This window comes from Heliconius melpomene, chromosome 12 (genome assembly GCF_056956725.1).
Source record: "Heliconius melpomene rosina isolate 202511_hmr_F chromosome 12, ASM5695672v1, whole genome shotgun sequence".
NCBI lineage: Eukaryota > Metazoa > Arthropoda > Insecta > Lepidoptera > Nymphalidae > Heliconius > Heliconius melpomene.
In genome coordinates, this window is record NC_140400.1 from 4586614 (window position 1) to 4606954 (window position 20341).

Genomic DNA, 20341 nt, shown 5'->3' on the forward strand with positions numbered 1-20341 from the left:
TATATAATATAATAATATATTGGTTAAGGACTTTAGATGTAAATCAATAAAACAATTTCACATTTAGATAGTTTATTGCAATAATAAAAAACCTTAATAAAATTACACATAAAAGTTACATAATCATAAAATACTGCTAACTATCGAGCAGATAAATTTATATTTCAAATAAGATATCTTAAAAGAAATAACATTACTATAAAAATCACACAATTTAAGACAAAAATATAGAAAACAAAGTCAATGTAAGAAAACAGTTACAATACTTAGTATCATTATGACTCAGTGGGACAGTGTGACTGTAATTGCGATGATTATGTGTTAGAATCTCGCCAAGATGACATTATATTTAAATTATTTTAATTTACCCGTTTTGGTAAACAGTCGAACAACGAAAATTGTTGTAAGTATCGAATCCGTCAAAATATAAGAATAAAGTTATTTATAATTTCTATAGTAAATATATAAAGTTAATATGCTGAAATTGAAATGAGTTATTATATTATTCACAATTTCATTTAATTTCATATAATATGATTTATTTCCGAGCCTATTTTTAATTTGTGTACATTATAAATATAGATATTTTTATAATATTGTACAGAGGATGTTATTTCTAAAGATATCTTTACTTAAAATTGCCAGCTCGTGTCGTCATATAAAATTTAAAATGTATCACATAAACGTCTTATTATTTATGCATTGCATGTGTGTATGATACTTCATGAGACAGTAGTTCAAGATGAAATTACTTCTAAGTTATAAGTAATAAAGTAAATTTAGTAAAGAAATTGACACAAATATACAAGCATAAATATTTAACATTGTTGCTTTTTATTTATAAATCACTATTAATTATTAAAAATAATTAAATTTAAATACTATAAAATTAATCGCTTTATCCATTATTAATTATATATTATTTGTTTTAATAGAAATTTATGTGAAACATTTAAATATATTAGGCTTTTACAAATGTCACTTAACAAAAAATAAATTCAAAATCTAAGCAATATTTCTATAAAAACAAAGCTTCTGGCGAAAATGGCGTCAACTTAGTATAGCACACTCAAATATTTGGTTCACTTTTTGAAAGAAATGCTAATTTGGCACCAAACTTTTATATTATTGATATGTAGAATTATAAAAATCATGTGACAAAAATGTTAATTTGAATATTGAAAGTTATTGTGTTAAATAATAATAATAAAATATTTTTTATATAAAATACACACATTCAAAAATACGAAAACCAGTATTAAAATAATTGCCAGTAAAAAAAATTATAAACATCAAAAAGTGATCCAAATATTATAAAAGTGAATGGAATGATTTCAACAATTATCACAATAAAGTGGAAATCAAGAAATAATCTCTACAGTAATTGAAAAGCCACCGTAGCTCAGTGGAGAAGTATATGACTGTAAAAAAATTACTTGAAGTGTGGTGTTAGGTTCCATAACCAACAGGTAGGAAAATGGTTATTGAGTGTTTTAACACTTAGTTTTTTCTGCCTGTAATGCATTAAGTATGAAAGTTAAAGACCTTTTTTAATGTAGGAAAATACACTCAAAAGATATATAGGTATTCACATTTATTCGTAATTTTTTAAAATAAAATTTTTAAATTCTGCAATATATCGATATGCTTGTTACAATATTTGACTATAGAACTATATTATAGAAAAAATTGCTTATTGCTTATTCTATAAAAAGGTAATAATGTGTCAATTCAAATTCAGGTTGATTTAATTCGATGTAAAATTGAAGTAATCAAAATACGTTTTTTTTAGGAGAATAATTATAAGATATCTTTAAAGTATAATGCGCATCACATGGCTACTTGACATATTAAAATTAAATCAAATAATTGTTACTCTACTAAGATTAAAATCGGGAAATCACTAAAATATGTCATTCATTTCAGTTCTTTAATATTTTAATACCTCAAATAGCTAATACGATGACAGAGTAAAAACCATAGCCAAAAAACCGATTTTTTTGAAAACATTGACAATAATAATCATTAAATATTATCTATTATAATAAGCATTGAAAATTCAAAACCTAACTATATAGACATACCAATACCCACACATATCTGTAGCTTGAAACACAAAACTTCAACCTGTTTGATACAATTTTGTCCAACAACAATTATACATTAGGTTCGTCGAGTTGTGGCCATTCTGAACTATTGCCCATTGTTCACTCGGTAAATAAATAATCAAATTAAGAAAAATCCTAAAATTAAATCTGGCCACGACTAGCAGATCATACTGTACTTTCATGTTGTATTATATTGAATTATGTTGTGTTGAAATATAGTAGTTTTATGTTGTGTTATGTTGAACCATTACATGTGCACGTTAGACGACGACAACGAGTGGCAGGTCAGCAATCATAAGTGCGGCGGAGGCGCGCGGGAGGACGCCAGCGCAGAGTCCAGGCGAGGCCAGTCCACAAATTGTTTGCCATTTCTGTTTAGCGAGAAATAAACATTAATAAAATATTATATAGTGTTTTTAGTATTTTTAAGCTGAAATAATTGGCGTTAGAAGTGGGAGAACTGAGTGTGCTATGCCTATAGAATTAATACTACAAAGAAAAATTAACATTGAAAAATTACATAAAAACATCTGTTAAATTAAAAATGTTAGAATAAAAAAAGTGAAAACTTATTTGCTGAATAACATATATTGATTGGTACTTCCATGCCTTCCTCCTTCATATATGGGGGCATATAGCAAGGTAAGACAGAGAAGAGGATTAAATATTTAGTATTTTCATTCCTTCGTTCTGGTGGCGAGGCAAAGCACGGCGTTGAGTTCCACCACTCAACATGCAATACCTCGAGAATTCAGCGAAAAGTAGGGAACGGAATATCTTAACAAAATCTAAAAAAATATAACATAATAAATGACTTACTTAAACATAAAGTTCAATGTGACACCGACAGCGGCACCCCAAAACATTAAATAGAGAAGGAGGTCAGTGCCCCCGCGCGTTGGTAGGACTGCGCTCGCGCAAAACATCGACATCGCTACCAACAGGAATGACGGCAGCTAAAATGGAAAAAAATGAGTTAAAATGAATGATACATCCGAAAGTAACATTTAGGATCTGGATACGTATATATAAGAAAAACACACTATCAGTTTCAATTTCTTTATGTATGTGTACGTGTTCTCTACTCAATTCTCACTAAACATAGGAAAATGTTTTAGAAAATGTATGAAAATATTAACCTAGCTGTTAACAACACAAATAAGTTCTTACAAACTTATAAGAATTTAATTTTCTAAAAGGCACGGGTTTGAGTCCCGGACTTACCGCTAAATGCTTCCAATCACGTTCCTGACGCAATGGACATAGTGCCGTGTTGCCCTCTCCGTCCACTATCACGTACTTACCAAGGAGTAGATCTATTGAGTCCTGGAAATAAGCAAAACTAGCATTAAATTAAATTATTTCTCAAATGTTAAAAGTCAAGTGAATCTGTGATAATGTATATACTCTGAACATTGATTAACACTAAACAAATCGATCTGAACAGTTTAGTAAAAAAATATATAATTTAGACTTTGTCTAGAATCTAGATGATGAAGAGCCTGGAGTGGAGTGCTTATCTGGGTAGGTAGAGAAGACCTAGTTTTAAGACATTTCGTTCCTCACCTAGCCCAAATTTCGAGATCTTTTACTAGAGGGATGAAACGAAAATAATAGGCATTATTGCCTTGTGAGACTTGAACTCATAATAGCCAAGCCCTGTGACAATGCATCTGTTTAGTATATGATTCCTTTAAGCTATTATATATGCACAACATACATATGCGAAAAACAAACGTTACCTGTCTAAAACCATCACTGAAGTTGTTCTTATAGTATCTAGTGAGTGAATTGATTCCATCATTGAGGAGACCCATGCGAGTTCTCTTCCCAGTTCGGGTAAAATCCGTTTTGAGGGCGCCAGTACCCGAATATTGGGTTGATATCATGTCCGCGTGGTCTGCCCAGATCTATTAATTAAATATAGAGGATAATAATAAATTTTGATATTTAAAAGTTTGTGTGGTTTCCCTCTCGCCAAATTACACATTTCGCTAAAACGGCCTGGAAATCAATTTTTCTCAAAAGAGCCAGAAACCAATTCAACAGTAACCCTTTTCAATATAAATTTATAATTATTTTATTACATTCAATTAAATACAACAATATACTGCAGTCCAAAAGATCCTAACTTCACACATTTTTAACTTTAAGATATTGCTGAATACTGTAATAAGTTAGAAGTTACATTTACCTTATAAGCAGTTAGTAGTAGTTATTTTTAAAAATAATAAACTAAAAGTTAGTCTTTCGAGCCACTTACAGTATTAAACAAGGAGTCCAGATGCGGATGCTGTTCATCATCCCTGATCACGGCCAGGAGTTTCAGTACAGCCAGTAGCTGTCTCTTAGCGAGGAGGCTTTGGACTACATTGGTTCTGTCCAGACAGTCTACACAATTTGTCCTGAACACGCCGACTTGGCGGAGTAAGATTGTTCCTCCACGAGACAGGAAATAACCAAATTCCGTCTATGAAAAGAAACAAGAATTTGACATTAACTTACCCTGCTATGCTGGAAAATATATAAAAGACTATCGGACATAACAAAGTTATATAACAACTCATACATCTTGTAATTGTTTTTAGATACTTATTAGTTTTCGAACATTTCTTCTTATGTCACAGTATTTTTTATGTTGCTCATTTATTTTCGTTAAAATTTTACTCATACACAAGTTTTATTTATTTTTCAAAAAAAAAAACTACAAATATCTACCATTACTACACTAAATTAACTAGCTTCGTGAGCAAACCTGTCCATCAAAATGTTAATTTAAGTTTAATGGCTTATTGCTATATGGCTTAAAAATTTAATTAGTTAGTTGAGGTCATCTCGGCCAGCGTGAAGCTGATTTAATTTAATTTTAGTAAAGTGAAAGTCAAAAGGCTCGTATCTATGTCAAAAAGATGCAGGCATAGTCAAAAAGATGATTTAAAAATGACTTACTTAACTATCTCTTATTATTTACCATTACCTCAGTTATTAATATTTTTGATTCAAATCTAAACCTACTTTTTACACAATTACCTGTTCATGAGCAATTCTATCCATCAAAACGTTAAGTCTATCATATCTCATTCCCCTGCATTCAGCGTGGAAGTCAAAGGGTTCATATCTGACAGAGGGTAAGGCAGCCGCTGCGACCGCTGCACGATAACCACGCTCTAAAGATTCTTCTTTACCATGCTGATCGATCTGAGAAAAGAAAAGAAGAATTTAAATCTTCCATTGGTGTGTAAAGGCAAATAGTTCAATTGAGTGGGTTTTTTTTCATGAAATCGTACTAAAGATAATAAGCAATTTTGTCATAAAAAGCAAATTCACGATGATTGAACATGATTTTTTTTTTGTAATTATCTTTATTTACAATTCAAATAAACTTGCAAGTATGTTTCGGATCTTTATATAGCTACCACCAGTTCTGCTATGAAAACCGACTCAACAGTTGCTCTCTTCTATATAAACATGAGAATATTGTCAGTAACCAGTACAATATCTTAGTGCAAACCAATCTCTACTTTTTAAATGTAGAGAATAAAAACAGAAAAAAATACATACCAAATTCAACAGAACCTGATTCCCATATCTCAGCACCTGATCTCTCAAATGACTGGTATACGCTGTGACGTGGTCTTCTTGAGACAATGCTATACTTGGCTTATACTTTAGATTGGGGTACTGGTTCCAATATAGCGGGATCGAACCCCGTGTTTGTACGAATGAAGATTTCTCCCCACCCCTTTCTATTATTTGCTCGGTCTCCACAAAATTCGCTACATTACCCTGAAAGTAAGTTAAAATACAAAAAAATATATAATTGATTGTAAAAACGTTTATTTAGGGGATTTTTAGTTTGTGTATTCGCTTTGGTAGAATATGCAAATTTTCCACAAATACTGGGGAACAAAGTGTCGTACTAGGTTCCGCCTGCGAACGCTGCTATATGGCGAAAAGAATGACATGTAAGTTACTATATATTGTATGACAGTATTAATTATTAATGGTTGTGAGTTTAATCTAAGAACTGTATTTTAAATTAATTTATTTTTTCGCTCTAGTAAAACGCAAAAGAAAGAAGAACGCAGGTAAATCCGTTCAACGCGTAATGTTTCTCAAATTAGCGAAAACAAGAAAACTAGGTAGGTAGGTTCTCTCACATAAGCACATTTGAAAAATGTTATGATATGTGTGCTCTGGGTTGTACTTTGGATCCAATATTTGCAGGTTCATATAATATATATCAGGCTATCGTAGTGCAGCGGGACAGCATATGACTGAAAACTTGATAGTTCTGGATTTGACCCCTACTTACGGGAATAGACTATTTTCATGTGGAGACATACAGAGGCTTTGGCGAGGCAAAGTGCTATCTTTAATCCCTCCACTCAAGATGTAGAATAAAGTGTCTTAACATTAGGTTTTTATTTGCCAATCCTGCTCTACGAGATGTATATTTTAGTGTGATCGACAGTTCGTGGTCTCTCATTGTTCACTCGGAAAGAATCAAAAGCCAGAAAAATCCTAAAATCAAATCTGAGCTACCTCCAACTGACATCAAGGTGGCCACAACTTGTCGACGGTACTGTGTTAAATTTTATTTAGATTTCCCCATACCTGTCCATCAATTCCTCTCATAAACAACCTAGTGCCAGCTCTGTTCACACTTCGCCGGGACACCACCGACCAGGACAGCTGGTGGCCGTTCACCGTCACTCTGTTTATTGCGACAACTTCGAAAATATTAAGGAATCTTATATGTTAAATGGTATTTTTAAATTATTTAATTCAATTTTCAAAAGGATTTATTTGTCAATTAAATTTATGTGTCATACTAATGTAAAGTTCATGTTACCAGCGAAATAGTCGACTCTAATTTCACACATTTTTTTTTCATTTTCATAATACTTATTAAATTCAATTGCTAAATTTGATTTAACACGCAACCAACAAATGAAAAAGTCGTACGTCTACGAAAACAGACACATTATTGTGATCAGCTGTGAAATCGTTATGAGGCAGACAGGAATGTCAAATGTGGGGATGGTGCGAGAGTGAGAGATAGAAAAAGAGTGAGGAGGATTAGAAATACAGTTCTTAGCAGCTATACAATTAATACTTTATTTTTAGCTACATTGCCGTATGATAATCAATTTTTCCGTAATTCTTAAGAGATTGCCTTCAAAATAAAAAGAAATCAATCGTATTTCGAGATAACTTTCTTTACAACTTTGAGTAATGAGCAAAATACCCGCTTAACTCCCCTACTATAACTAAATATGTTTAAAAGGATACAGCCTTGAATTATCGGTAGGGTGAATCTCGCGAACTGCTGATGTGAATAGTTCTTTAGTAAATTACCGTTCCATAGAAAACGTGAATCAGCGCGATTTGCCAACGAATTCTGAAAGAATAACATAGAATAAGTTCAATTATTTATTTAGATATTACATGGAGGGTTGTGGGTTCGATCCTCATGGTATGACGTATAATAATATATATTTCTTTTTTCCCCCTTTCTGGCAAGAGCAAGAGCAGTGTTACGTTCCGTCAATCAACAAGCAATATCTCAAATTCGGGTAGAAAGTGGAGAAGTGGAGAATACAGTGTCAACCGAAAAAATGTGGTTTTTGTACGTGGCAATAGGTAAACCACTGTAAAAAATGGTATTTACAATAATATGCAGTCAGAATTTTTTTTTATCGTATAAAAATGATACTTATTAAAAAGGTGTAAAAAATATATACAATATATATAAGAAAAATAAGTAAATTATCAATATCATATAAATAACAGAAATTATAAATACCTTATGAAATTCCGATGGCACAGAATGCAACCTTTGCATAGTGTGAGTCAAATCATATCCATACGAGAAGTATATACCGGGTGTGTCCAACGCAGCTTTGAGCATACGTTCATATGTGTTGTTGTCCTCAATCTGTAATAATACAACTAAATAATTCATCTGTATAGGAGTTATGATAACACCGACAGACACACAGATCACGTGGATACACAGACGTGTGAAATTTATAACAGCACTACTGTTTTCGTTGGAGATTAAAAAATTACGAAAATTGATTGAGTTAATTGAGAATTATGGCTGTCTGTACATGGAAGATATATGGGATATACTATTATTGGGGGCATTTATCAAAATAAATATGTTTTTTAAATAACAACAATTTTTATATTATATATATGTAGTAATACTAGCCTGTTTGTTCGTCATATGTGTTGTAGACCTTGAATAAGGGATGATGTCTGTACCAGCTAACTGATATATGTCCTGGCCATTTATTTTACCTACCTAAAATTTAAACGAATCTTATACAATTTTACTATAAATAAAATTATATTTATTTAATTATTGTAAAAATAATTAGAATATAATCTATATTCATACAAAGTGGAAGCATCAGCGCTACTTTTACGGGAGCAGCATATAGGATAAAATATGTGAAACCCATATATAAACAAATTAATCAAGGTACCTCAACAGTTTAGACATAGGATTTTTATACATTTCACGATGTTTATCTATACCTGTATTCCGGGTGACGCAGTTACGCATAGATAGAATAACGTAAACACTTACCACTACAAAAATACTACTAAAGGTTAAACAAGTTTGAACTTTATCCCCAATACCTACGACTCGATTTCGGAGAATCCCTACAATGGTATTTTCCATTTTACGGCTTAAAGTCCATGCAACTAAAGTTGCAAGTGGCAACTAGTATCCACATAAACATTAACACACTGTAACACTGTAGTTTTAAGCCTCATCTTAGTTGTATATAATAGATAAAGAAAACTCGATGTCTTATTACAAAAGACACTCTACTCTCTTCATTATTTTATGATTTTTGAGGCATTACACATAGAAAATCTAAACTCAATGTTGCATTTGTCTTATAAGGCCAGGAAAATTAAAGAAAATACATTTCTTAGCATTTCATTCCCACTGTGTTGCAGGGAGAGGAGCTCAGAGCACGGACTGATGATATTTCTAGATAAGCAAAGATCTTAGTAAAACATATTAATGCAAACTATTGAGAGATTTCACTGTCTCTCACTCTTATTATTATCATAAACTTCGTAAATTTCCTATATGTCAAATTAAAATTATATAAATAAAGATAACCAAAAATCTATAATAATATTATAAGAACTTACCAATATTCTATACTTAGCAACAACTAAATACAATCCTGATATAAGTTTTATAGAACCAAGGAATCCACACACAGGTTTGTACACATGGAGTGGTATTGGGATTTTCACTGACTTAAAATCTGTAATAAAGACAAATACTTGTGAACCTGCATCATGACTGGCCTGAAGACAAACAATCTCTTTTTATTAATATAAATCATTATTACAAATATATGTAATTATTTTTTATCTTCACACTGTATGTCACACATAGCATATGATAGGCAGAGGGAACTAGAGAATCTAGTGTTAAGACACTCTGTTCTTGTTAAGGCACTTCTGTTATCTTAAATAATATATGTAAAATTTAGGCTTGTTAGTATTATATACCTTGCCTCAATCATAAACAAGGGGTCTGGTAATAATAAATATACATTTTTTTACATTATTCTTAAAAATATACTTAAACACAACATTCAATTTCATGTTATAAAGCAGAATTAAATGCCATTTTTTGTCTTGTTACCAGAGATTTTTAGCTCAACTTTATTCTGCACACAGCAGGGTAGAATGATGAAATCTAGTGTTCAGACATCCCATTTCCGCTCCCACACCCGGCGCAAAAATAATACATCACAGAAAAATAGTTAGTTTTAAAGAATCAGATGTTACTCTGCACCAAAACACCTCAATATCATTCATAAAGTTATTGTATTAAAATTAATGTAATATGTAAATAACTTTACATGACATTGAGAGAACAAAATTAAGTGATTAAATTTATTCACTTTATTGAATACATGTATTGTTTTTACACAGTAAATCTTAATATGTAAATAAATTAAAAAAATAGTATTATGATCTCTTATATACCATTTTTACTATTTTTTATAATTTACCTTTGACTGCTGCATCACCAGTGATTCTATCAATTACCAGAATTTCTGTAGGATTTATAGTAGGTTCCAAATAAAATTTGTCTGAGGTAGTGTACCTATAAAAAATATATATTGATAACACCAAACCAATTTTATATAGAATCAATCAAAGTGTTGATTTAAGGATTTATTTAAAGCATTAAAACTAAAACTCTTGTGAACACAAAGGTGGCTATGGTATTTTACTTGGGTATTACCCAAAAGCAAAATGCTGAACTTTTAATAATTTTCTGTAATTATAAGATAAATAATTCTTAATAAAATATCATATAATTACTAGCAATATTAATAAATTTAAAAAACATAAAATGAACTTTATTACAACTTAATGAAATTAACAACCATAGTTATAAAATAATTATGATATTTCACTTACAGTTTAATATCATCGTGAATCAGTAGTTGGTCTGCCATTTTAACACTATTTTTCTTGTGTAATATTAGTTTACTTATATCATAACATTTACAGTATGGTCTACCAGATCCTAGCGTAAAATTGATGACATTAGAGGTAGAATTAAGTTAAAATCGGTGATTACAACACAAAATTGTGATTTTAAATGTCAATATGTCAGGATGACAACTTAGAAAGATAAGCATTGATTTATTAATTATATTTAACTATTTTAAACAAGATTTAAAAAAAAATAATTAAGGATAATTATTTATTTGATTTCTTAAAAAAAGGTATCTTCCTATGAATTTATTATTCTATTAAGATACTGAATGGACAATACAGATAAAATTTTATAATATAATCTTGTAAACATGTGTCTCTGATGTTTAAATTAAACTTTAAAGTTCAGCACAAGTTTTGTTTTGTTTGACAGCTAACCTCTAAACCCGCATATTATGCCATGTGAATTTAGACATTTTTATTAGAAATTTAAATATTAGTTAGTACATGAAATTTCATTATTAAAATAAAATGGAGGTGGAAGGTTATCCAGGACTCATAAAAACAATAAACGATGATGAAGAAGTAGAAGATTTTTCAGAAGAATCAGACGTCGAAGAAGATGTATGTTTAGTTGTTCTACAATATGTAACTTGCATTACAAAATCCATAATTAGCTAAATACCTCCATCGTTCGGTTCATTTTCTTCATCCATATTGAAATCGAAGAAATGCACTATTAGTTATTTTCTTTCTGTGACAATGTCAAGTAATAACGAAAAATAAAAAACAATCTATACGTCTTAAAACTTGTTAAAAGCTTTTAAGAATTACATCTAGTGACGATATTATGCACTAACTAATTTATAATAAATTTATTTTTAGTATCAGCCCACAAAGCAAAAGATAAAAAGGAAAGCCGATTTTGACCCAAAGTTCAAATTTGTTGCTTCTGTTGAAGAGTATAATAAGGTACTGTATGATTAATGATGCATAATTATTATTAAATTTTTCAGTTTTAACTGTGAAAAGGAAGAAAGGTAATGTAACTTTAATTGAATATACCTCACTTTGAAGTTAAGTATAACACATTTGAACCCGTACCTCCTAGAAACCTAGCACTCAAATGTCGAAATTCTTATGTGTAGTTAGATAACAATTTATGGCTTAGTCTGGCCAGAGGCATGGCTTAAATATTAACAATTTAATTTTTTATCCTTTTTTTATAAAATGATCTGCTTTCCTAGTGTGGAATAACACTAAGAATGTTAAAATTACCTTGGTTTGTTTTTAATTTTATATTTTTGTTTAACAAACATTTTTCAACAATAGGATCCATGGGATGATTTACAAAAATATGTGAGAAGAAATGTTAAAAGAACTCTTGATCAAAAAATTGAACAAAAAAGAGCTGAAGCCAAGGTGAGGGGGAATATTGATGTAGACACAGATTCTGAGGCAGAAGCAAAAGGTTTGTTAAATATATGAAAAAAAAATAACAATAATAAATAATAATAAATAGAAATAGAATTTATTAGTATAAGTTGCTATTACAGCAATATTAAAATGTTACTAGAATTCAGAGGAGTATCAACATTACTTAGCAAGTAACTTTCGAAATAAAACTAAAACTTTCATAGTCTATTAATATTCTCTGTATAAGTCATACATTATGAGTTAACAACTTCTTTGGTAGTTAAAACTCCACATTCAATTCTGCCATTAACACAATGTTTCTATAATTAGGCAGTAGTTCTTTTGATAGACATTTGATAATCGATAATATTTTAATACTACATCTACTGCAATTGTCTTAATAAAATGTGAATATATGTAATATTTTAGATAGTGATGTGGATGAATTAGAAATATCAGATGATGAACTTAAGAAGGATGAAATTAAAACTAAAGAAAAAAAAATAACCAAAAAACAAAAATTGGAAGATGTAAGTAGACACAGAGCATTGTAATTGAATGATCAACCTTTTTAAATTAAAATAATAATAATTCTGTATTTGAATTTGTATTTGTTAAATATAAGTTAAAAGCTTATTAATGTCTCAAATAGAAGATATTGTGATGCTGTAGCAGAAGCAGGCTCAACATAATGATAGTAGGTTCGATGTCCTTTTGAGAGAATAAATTATTTCTAATTTCTTTGCTCTGGCAATACTAAGTGCTGCATTCTGTTCCACCACTCAAAGCATTGGTATTGAATACATAATAAAACATATAATATTAACAAGATTATTTTAGGAACTAAAAGAAGATGAAGCAGAAGGTGCTAAAATAGAATATGATTCCGACTTCTTTGAAGAGCCTCCACCATATGATGAGCAGGCTTCATTTTACATGATGAATTTATCACGACCGTTGTTAAAAGCTATTGGTACACTAAACTATGTGCATCCTACGCCTATACAAGCTGCTACTATACCAATAGCTTTGTTAGGTATGTATAAGTATGAAATTATTAGTTCATTTATTTTTAGATTCACGCTGTATACTGCCCTATATAGCAGAGTAGGCAGAGGGAACCTAGTGTTAAGACGCTTGGTTCCCCGCTTTCTGCTGACTTTAAAAAATTGTGTTTATAAACACATTTTGTGCCTCTCCACCACAACTGGCTTCAACTACTATAATTTCAGTAATACTTAAATATGACAACATTAAAATAACACATCAAAGTCAAGGCCGTAGTGGCGCAAGGGGTACAAGGGTGTGACTGTAACTCAACAGTTGTGGGTTCAATCCCCAATTGAGGAAATAAATTTTTATTTATTAATATTTTCAATCATTTGTTCTGGGATCAAAGCAACTTCACTGCAATATGCAGGATGTGAAACTGAAAGAATTATTACATGAATATAAGGTGACATACAATTTATAAATGTTTTCAATATTTTTTTCTATATTTATAGGTAAAGACATATGTGCCTGTGCAGCGACGGGCACAGGTAAAACAGCGGCATACATGCTACCTATATTAGAGAGACTTTTGTATAAGGCTGCGGCTGACCGTGTCACTAGAGTACTAGTTTTAGTCCCTACACGTGAATTGGGAGCTCAGGTAGATGTTATAATTAAAAATTTATTATTATTGGAATATTATTTTAAATTTATATTTTCATTTCTTTGTTCTGATGTCGAGGTAAAGCGCGGCGTTAAGTTCCGCTACTCAACATGCAATGCCTACAGCATTCGGCTGAAAATGGGGAACGGAGTGTCCAAACACTAAGTTCCCTCTGCCTACCCTGCTGTGTGCGAGATACAGCGTGAAGATGATTTGATTTTATTTTTTAATTATACGCGATGATTAGTAGATTGATGGACAAACTGATACAGGTGATAGCGGAGATCATTTTCAATATTTTTTTCTCGTATACAACAACGGGAGGATGTTTTTAAAATATATAAGCAAATATTTTTTGGGTATAACATTTTGAGAAAACAAAATCAACACAACATTCAGACGGCTCCATATTAAATCATTAAATGGGCCATATATTAGACAACACAAAAATACCGTAAGAAAGACATGTATAATATTTTTCCAGCAGTTTATATTGAGCACATTGTTTATTTGAAAATCTTTCTTCTTTGGAAAAAAATGTAATTTGACAAGCTCTTCCATTTTTAATACACTCATTCATACAAACCTGAAGTATATAATGAATTATAAAATACATATATTTTTAAGGTACACACTGTGACTAGACAGCTATCCCAAAACACATCGGTCACTATTGGTCTGTCTGTTGGAGGGTTGGACGTCAAATACCAGGTTAGTACTTATAACTAAAAATAAATAAGGAAAAATGTGACTTATTTGGGAAATATTTTTTTTAAGTATAGGCAAATTATAATGTTAACACACAAGGTTTAGGCTTCTTTATCTACCTTGACCCCTAGCAATTATGGGATTTTTTATTTTTTTTAATGGCATTTTGGTTGGCAAAAAAATGGTTGTAAAATATGGAATCAACTAAAAATAAAATGTTTCCAAATGATTAGATATAGGTATATTGTGTTTAAAAATCAATATAGTTACAGAAATTACGTCGGACTTTCAATTTTTAAATATATAGTAATTTTAAACGTAACACTATTTGTTTAATTGCATATATTTTTTGTTTATATATATATACATTTTTTATATCATCTGTCACTGGTACCATATAGTGTGTAGAAGTAGGTATATTATATTTAATTTATTTTTTTTTTGTTTAAAATAGGAAAGTGTGTTACGTCGTAATCCCGACATTGTAATAGCTACTCCGGGGCGACTTATTGATCATATCCGTAACACACCGTCTTTTGGTCTGCATTCCATTGAAGTTCTTGTACTGGATGAGGCTGACAGGTAAATCAATATATGTAATATTTTTTTAATGGGCATTTTTTTCACTAAAATGTCTTATCATTCCATGTGATGGGCTCAAAAATTGTTTATTTTTTTTCTTTAATTACTGCCTTCTTCGCTCTGGTGTTGAGGCAAAGTGCGTCGTTGAGTTTTGCCCCTCAACACGCAACGCCTCCAGAATTGCCTACCCTGCTGTGCGCGGGATACAGCGTGAATCTGATTTGAATTATATGTTAATAAATGATAATAAACTTAATAAGGCACTATCTATTCGTAAAAAAAATCTATTGCTTTCTTTACAGAATGCTGGACGAATATTTTGCTGAACAAATGAAAGAGATCATCCGTCAGTGTTCACCAAAACGACAAACCATGTTGTTCTCTGCCACAATGAGCGATGAAGTCAAAGATTTGGCCGCCGTTTCTCTTAATAAACCAGTGAAATTGTTTTTGGACTCTAATAAAGATGTTGCTTTTAATCTTAGACAGGAGTTTGTGAGGTGAGTTCAGTGTTTATTTAATTAAAAGTGAGAATGTTGTTAGGGTTTTTTTTTACTAGAACATGATTTCAGGAAAATTTTGTGTTACATCTTTTTCATTTCAATGTATACCTGTGAATGAAACATGGTAATGTTAAATGGAGGTGGTGAATTGTGAATGTTTTAATACATAGATGATAGAATTTTATAAACAAAAAATAGAAAAAAATAGAAATCCAGATATTGTTGACTTTATACTTATCATAATTATGTTCTTATATATAATATCTTAATATTAATGAAAATCCTGAAATTTATCATAAAAATTACTTTCATTTTCATTGAAAGTGATTTTATAACTTCTAATTAAGATTTTATAAAGTTCATTGTTATCCCGATCCCCATTCTCCTTGCCTTGCCTTGTTTGCATTGCATTAAAATAAACTATTATAATTTATTAACAGAATACGTAAGGAGCGCGAATCGGACCGTGAAGCGATACTAGCCGCGCTGGTGTGTCGTACGTTCAGGGACAGAGCGGTCATATTTGTGCAGACTAAGAAGCAGGCTCACAGGTTACACGTCGCTTTAGGATTGTTGGGCATAAAGGTATGTCATATTTTTTCAGCTTAATTTGTATCCCGCATGTAGCAGGTAGGTTAGTAATGTACTTACTAGCTAATTATATTTTATTTTAAAAAAAAATCTAATGTTACTCCCACATCCAACGCAGTGGCAACACTTTAACATGGTGTTGTCACATTATTACAGTGGGTATAGAGACGCTTTACTAAAACACACGCAGATTTAGTCAATAAATTTGTGTGCACCTAAGTATTGCTACAGTGACATTTAAAATATTTTTGTGGATGTTTGAAAAATTTTATTTGAAATATCTATATAACAATACAACACATACATACAAATATTATTAAGTTGAAGATTTTATTTAGTTGAACGCAGTAATCTCAAGAATTAAGAAATCTTTTTACATTGTATAGTTTATCAAGAAATGCTACAGTCTGTATTACATTGCGTTAATTATTTAGATGTAATGATTAGTTACCTCGGGCCCTTAAAATGTTTCATGTATCATACGCCACTCTTAGTGATTTGTTATAAATTACACGGGCGAAGCTGCCCATAAAAGTTAGTAATATATAAAATTAAAATACCAGGTAGCAGAACTCCACGGTGCTCTCAACCAGCCTCAACGCCTGGACTCTCTAAAAAGATTTAAAGATGAACAAGTTGACGTGTTAGTGGCGACGGACGTGGCTGCCCGAGGTCTTGACATACCAGGCGTCAAAACTGTCCTCAATTTTACCTTACCCGCTACATTGGAACATTACATACATAGGGTAAGTAGGTGAGCAGTATGTGATGATAATAGTGGTAATAGACGTGGGTGTCCGTGGTGTAGACATACTAGGGGACAAAACTATAATCAACTTTACCTGCCATGTTCAAAATATACAAATGTATGTATTATTTGACCAAAATAACTTTTGACATATGTGAAAATATTATATGAGAAATTAATTTAAAATATCTTCGTTTATAGGTAGGTAGGACGGCTCGAGCTGGTCGAGCCGGCGTATCAGTGTCCCTGGCAGGTGAAGCAGAACGTGCCCTAGTGAAAGCTATAGTAAGACGCGCGAGACGACCAGTCAAGTCCAGACAAGTTCCACCAGACATAGTGGCCAAGTATAGGGAGAAATTGGCCAAGCTTGAAACGGAAATTGGTAAGTGGAGACCCGATTATCCGGCCTTCAGTTATATGGATTCGGTATTACCTGGACTAAAAACCGGGTACATGTAATTTTAAAAAAAAGGGAACATTAATAATATTTTTTTTTGTTTCATTATTACAGTATTTTTCAAACCTTGAACAGAAATGAAAAGTATTTCACTTCTCATATATTTTTTTATTCCAAGTGTAATAGTAACTGTTATGCTTAACCATAACAATTATTTTAGTTAATTGAGTTTCTATTGTATTATGTTCTAAAATATACCTGTTGGGTGAGAGAAAGCATTAAAAGTAAGGTACTTTGTCTAAGTTGAAAATGTTGATTGTAATTCAATGTAATAATATTGAGGTCGCAGTTTGAAAGTGAGTTTGTCTTAATATGTCTCAAAAAAATCCATTTGACCATGCATATTAAGGGAAACGTGAGAGACCGTGAAAATAAAAAAGAAACGTCACATTATTCTTCATAATAAAGCAAAAAAATATCTATCTCTGTCAGAACACTACTAACATTCTTTGGAACCAATACAAAGGTATTCTAAAACTAACCTCACAACCATTCATTATTCAAGAAAGTAAATAATGTTATTAATCACTAATAAAAAAACATTACATAAATATATCCACAGCCGCAATCCTGGACGAGGAATATGCAGAGAAACAACTAAAAAAAATGGAAAAACAAACTGGAAAACTAGAAGGTGCCATCAAAAAGGAGGATGGTCCCAAGTTCGAAACCAAACGTCAACAAGAATGGTTCCAGACACCTAAGGAGAAGAGAGAGGAGAAAGAAAGATTAGCTTTGACTAAACACCCAGGGAAAGGTAGGTTATGAAGATTTTTTTATCTACATGTATAACAATAATTGTAATTGATTGTTCTCTGTAAACAGTACATGGAAGTAATATGAGAAAAACTTTTTTTTTATCTTTACATTGTACACATGGCAGGGCAGGCAGAGGGAACCTGGTGTGTTAAAATACTCAGTTTCCCACTTTCCGCCGAATTTTTCACCAAGCTTTTACCTTGGTGTCAGAGTAAAGAAACGAAAATATTAAATAAAATTAATCAAATAAATCAGCTTCACGCTGAATCCCGCACACAGCAGGATAGGCAAAGGGAACCTAGTGTGAAGACACTCCGTTCCCCACTTTCTGTCGAATTCTGGAGGCTTTGCGTGTTGAGTGGCAGAACTCAACGCCGCGCTTTGCCTCAACACCAGAGCGAAGAAATGGAAATATAAACGTAAATAAATATTTCACTTCCTCGAGTGGAGTTCGAACCCACAACCGTCGTATTACAGTCACACCATTGTGCCGCTGCGCCACGACGGCTTCAATTCAATAATCCTGCAACTATTTTGTCATTTAAAGTAGAAATTGAACATTTTAAATTATTAATAAAAAAACCAGAGATAGCCTTAAATAATAATCATATTTATTTATATCTAATAAAAAAACCTATTTTATAACAGATAAAATCCAAAAGGGTAAAGGTAAGAAACGTAAACAGGATGACGATTCAGATGACGATGACAACAAGAAAAAGAAGAAAAAGCAAACTAAACACACTCCGAAGGATTCGGCCGAGGAAAGAGTTAAACGGGAGATGGAGAAAGTAAGTTTAAATTGTGTTTAGTTGTCTAAACATATATATAATAATATTATTTTAAAGTATAAAATTTATGACCATATCGAATTAGAACGTCTCCAACACAAAAACTTCGCAAAGTAAACAAAGAACTCAAAAGGGCTAATAATATTCAAATAGGTAAACATATTTTCTTTAATTATGGCTAAGAACATTTTCGTTTAAATCCCCTTTCGAACAAAAAGCAATAAATTTAAATTTGGGAGTTATGACGCCACAGTAGACATACAAAAACACAAATAACAACGCTGTTTTTTTAAAAAAACGTATTGAATTATTTATTGTAATTAAAATATTCACTTTCGCCTAGGCCAGCTTTTAGGTTCGATTACTGTAAATTATACAAAAAAATTAACCAGACATTGAATACATAAATTATTTTTAAAATTATTGCGTGAATATAACATATTATTTGTACAGGTTGCATTATTACAATCAAGAATGTCGAAAGGCAAAAAGAAGTTACGCAGAATCCGCGCTGTGGAGGACGACGACGATAGGCCCGCACAAAATAGAAATAAAAACAATCAAAATAAACGGAAAAAGCAAAGTAACTTTGCCAATGATCTTACTGATACATCTAAAGCATCCACCAAACGTTTAAGATACGACGCTAACAGAGTACAAAAGGGTAAGCCTATACAAAATGGCAGAAATATGCAGAAAGGTAAAGGTAAGCCGATGAGGGGTAAACCTAAAGGTAAAACGTTTGGTAAGCCGCAAGCACCTAAAAATAAAAATAAATAATTTTTATTATTTGTGATTGTCTTTTTTGTCATCCTTCCTGTACTTGTCACAAATAAATAAAAAATAAATAATAAAAATAAAAATTCTTTATTGGAACTAGTAATAGTAGGATCACTAGGAAACTATAGCAGTCGAAGAGGTGCTTAGGGAGACAAAAACTGTGGAACTGGATTACTTCTTAACTCCACTCGGATTCAACGGAGATGATCGGAGCTTAAGTCCAATTTCGTGATTCTTCTATCACTAAGCATCTCTATTGACTGCTACACTTTGCGGATCTTAAGTGCTTAATCTACGTTGAATCCGGGCGGAATTAGTGTGTAATCTACTTCCGCGGTTTCTGTCTCTCTAAGCAACCTCATTGATTGCTACACATATTGATCTCAGCCTGAAGGCCGAGAAAAGTCCCGGAAAACGAGAGTCGTTACTGAACTGTATGACGGCGCCATCTGTTGAGCGGGCATAAGACATTGCAATTATTGCATATGTGACACAAATTCCACATGTCCTTACAACCGTTACATTGTCTTTATTATTTGCGTGGCATTATCTGGGATAAGTGTTTATTTTAAACTATTCAATCTAATGTAATACGATAAATTGTAGGCAATACACCGATATCTTATTAGTTTAAATTAAAACATAATAAACATTTCGATTTACATCATTGTCGTCATTATTCTTGGTTTTTTGTTATCGAAACTTTATGTAACAAAATTTAATAAATCTGGTTAAGTTTCATTTA

At 31.5% G+C, this 20341-nt stretch overlaps 2 protein-coding genes across 2 annotated transcripts; one reads left to right on the plus strand and one right to left on the minus strand.

The window, feature by feature from the left end:
- Positions 1-55: 55 nt before the first annotated feature.
- Positions 56-10772, minus strand: Sac1 (phosphatidylinositol-3-phosphatase SAC1). Its single transcript, XM_085194817.1, has 14 exons — positions 10584-10772; positions 10169-10263; positions 9291-9409; positions 8329-8421; positions 7918-8049; positions 7404-7512; positions 6726-6841; positions 5670-5894; positions 5139-5306; positions 4372-4578; positions 3851-4018; positions 3333-3434; positions 2928-3064; positions 56-2479 (listed from the first exon to the last, which is right to left on the minus strand). The coding sequence occupies exons 1-14, from the start codon at positions 10619-10621 to the stop codon at positions 2401-2403; spliced, it is 1788 nt and encodes a 595-aa protein (XP_085050943.1). The 5' UTR covers positions 10622-10772; the 3' UTR covers positions 56-2400.
- Positions 10773-11006: 234 nt separating this feature from the next.
- On the plus strand, positions 11007-19607 carry Rs1 (Dead-box helicase Rs1). Its single transcript, XM_085194816.1, has 15 exons — positions 11007-11228; positions 11490-11576; positions 11937-12075; positions 12450-12550; positions 12861-13056; positions 13526-13674; positions 14305-14388; positions 14840-14967; positions 15270-15467; positions 15911-16055; positions 16625-16807; positions 17011-17191; positions 17829-18023; positions 18674-18816; positions 19270-19607. The coding sequence occupies exons 1-15, from the start codon at positions 11136-11138 to the stop codon at positions 19594-19596; spliced, it is 2349 nt and encodes a 782-aa protein (XP_085050942.1). The 5' UTR covers positions 11007-11135; the 3' UTR covers positions 19597-19607.
- The last annotated feature ends 734 nt before the right edge of the window (positions 19608-20341 follow it).

Bases quoted from the DNA above. Each gene is read 5' to 3' on its own strand.
- Sac1 (XM_085194817.1), bottom strand. From the start codon at position 10,621: ATGGCAGACCAACTACTGATTCACGATGATATTAAACT. The intron at 4,579-5,138 runs GTAATTGTGTAA...TTCTTTTCATAG, and splicing joins ATAGAATTGCTCATGAACAG to ACGGAATTTGGTTATTTCCT. The intron at 3,435-3,850 runs GTAACGTTTGTT...GCTTATTTCCAG, and splicing joins TCAGTGATGGTTTTAGACAG to GACTCAATAGATCTACTCCT.
- Rs1 (XM_085194816.1), top strand. From the start codon at position 11,136: ATGGAGGTGGAAGGTTATCCAGGACTCATAAAAACAATAAACGATGAT. The intron at 12,551-12,860 runs GTAAGTAGACAC...AGATTATTTTAG, and splicing joins AAAAACAAAAATTGGAAGAT to GAACTAAAAGAAGATGAAGC. The intron at 17,192-17,828 runs GTAAGTGGAGAC...ATATATCCACAG, and splicing joins CAAGCTTGAAACGGAAATTG to CCGCAATCCTGGACGAGGAA.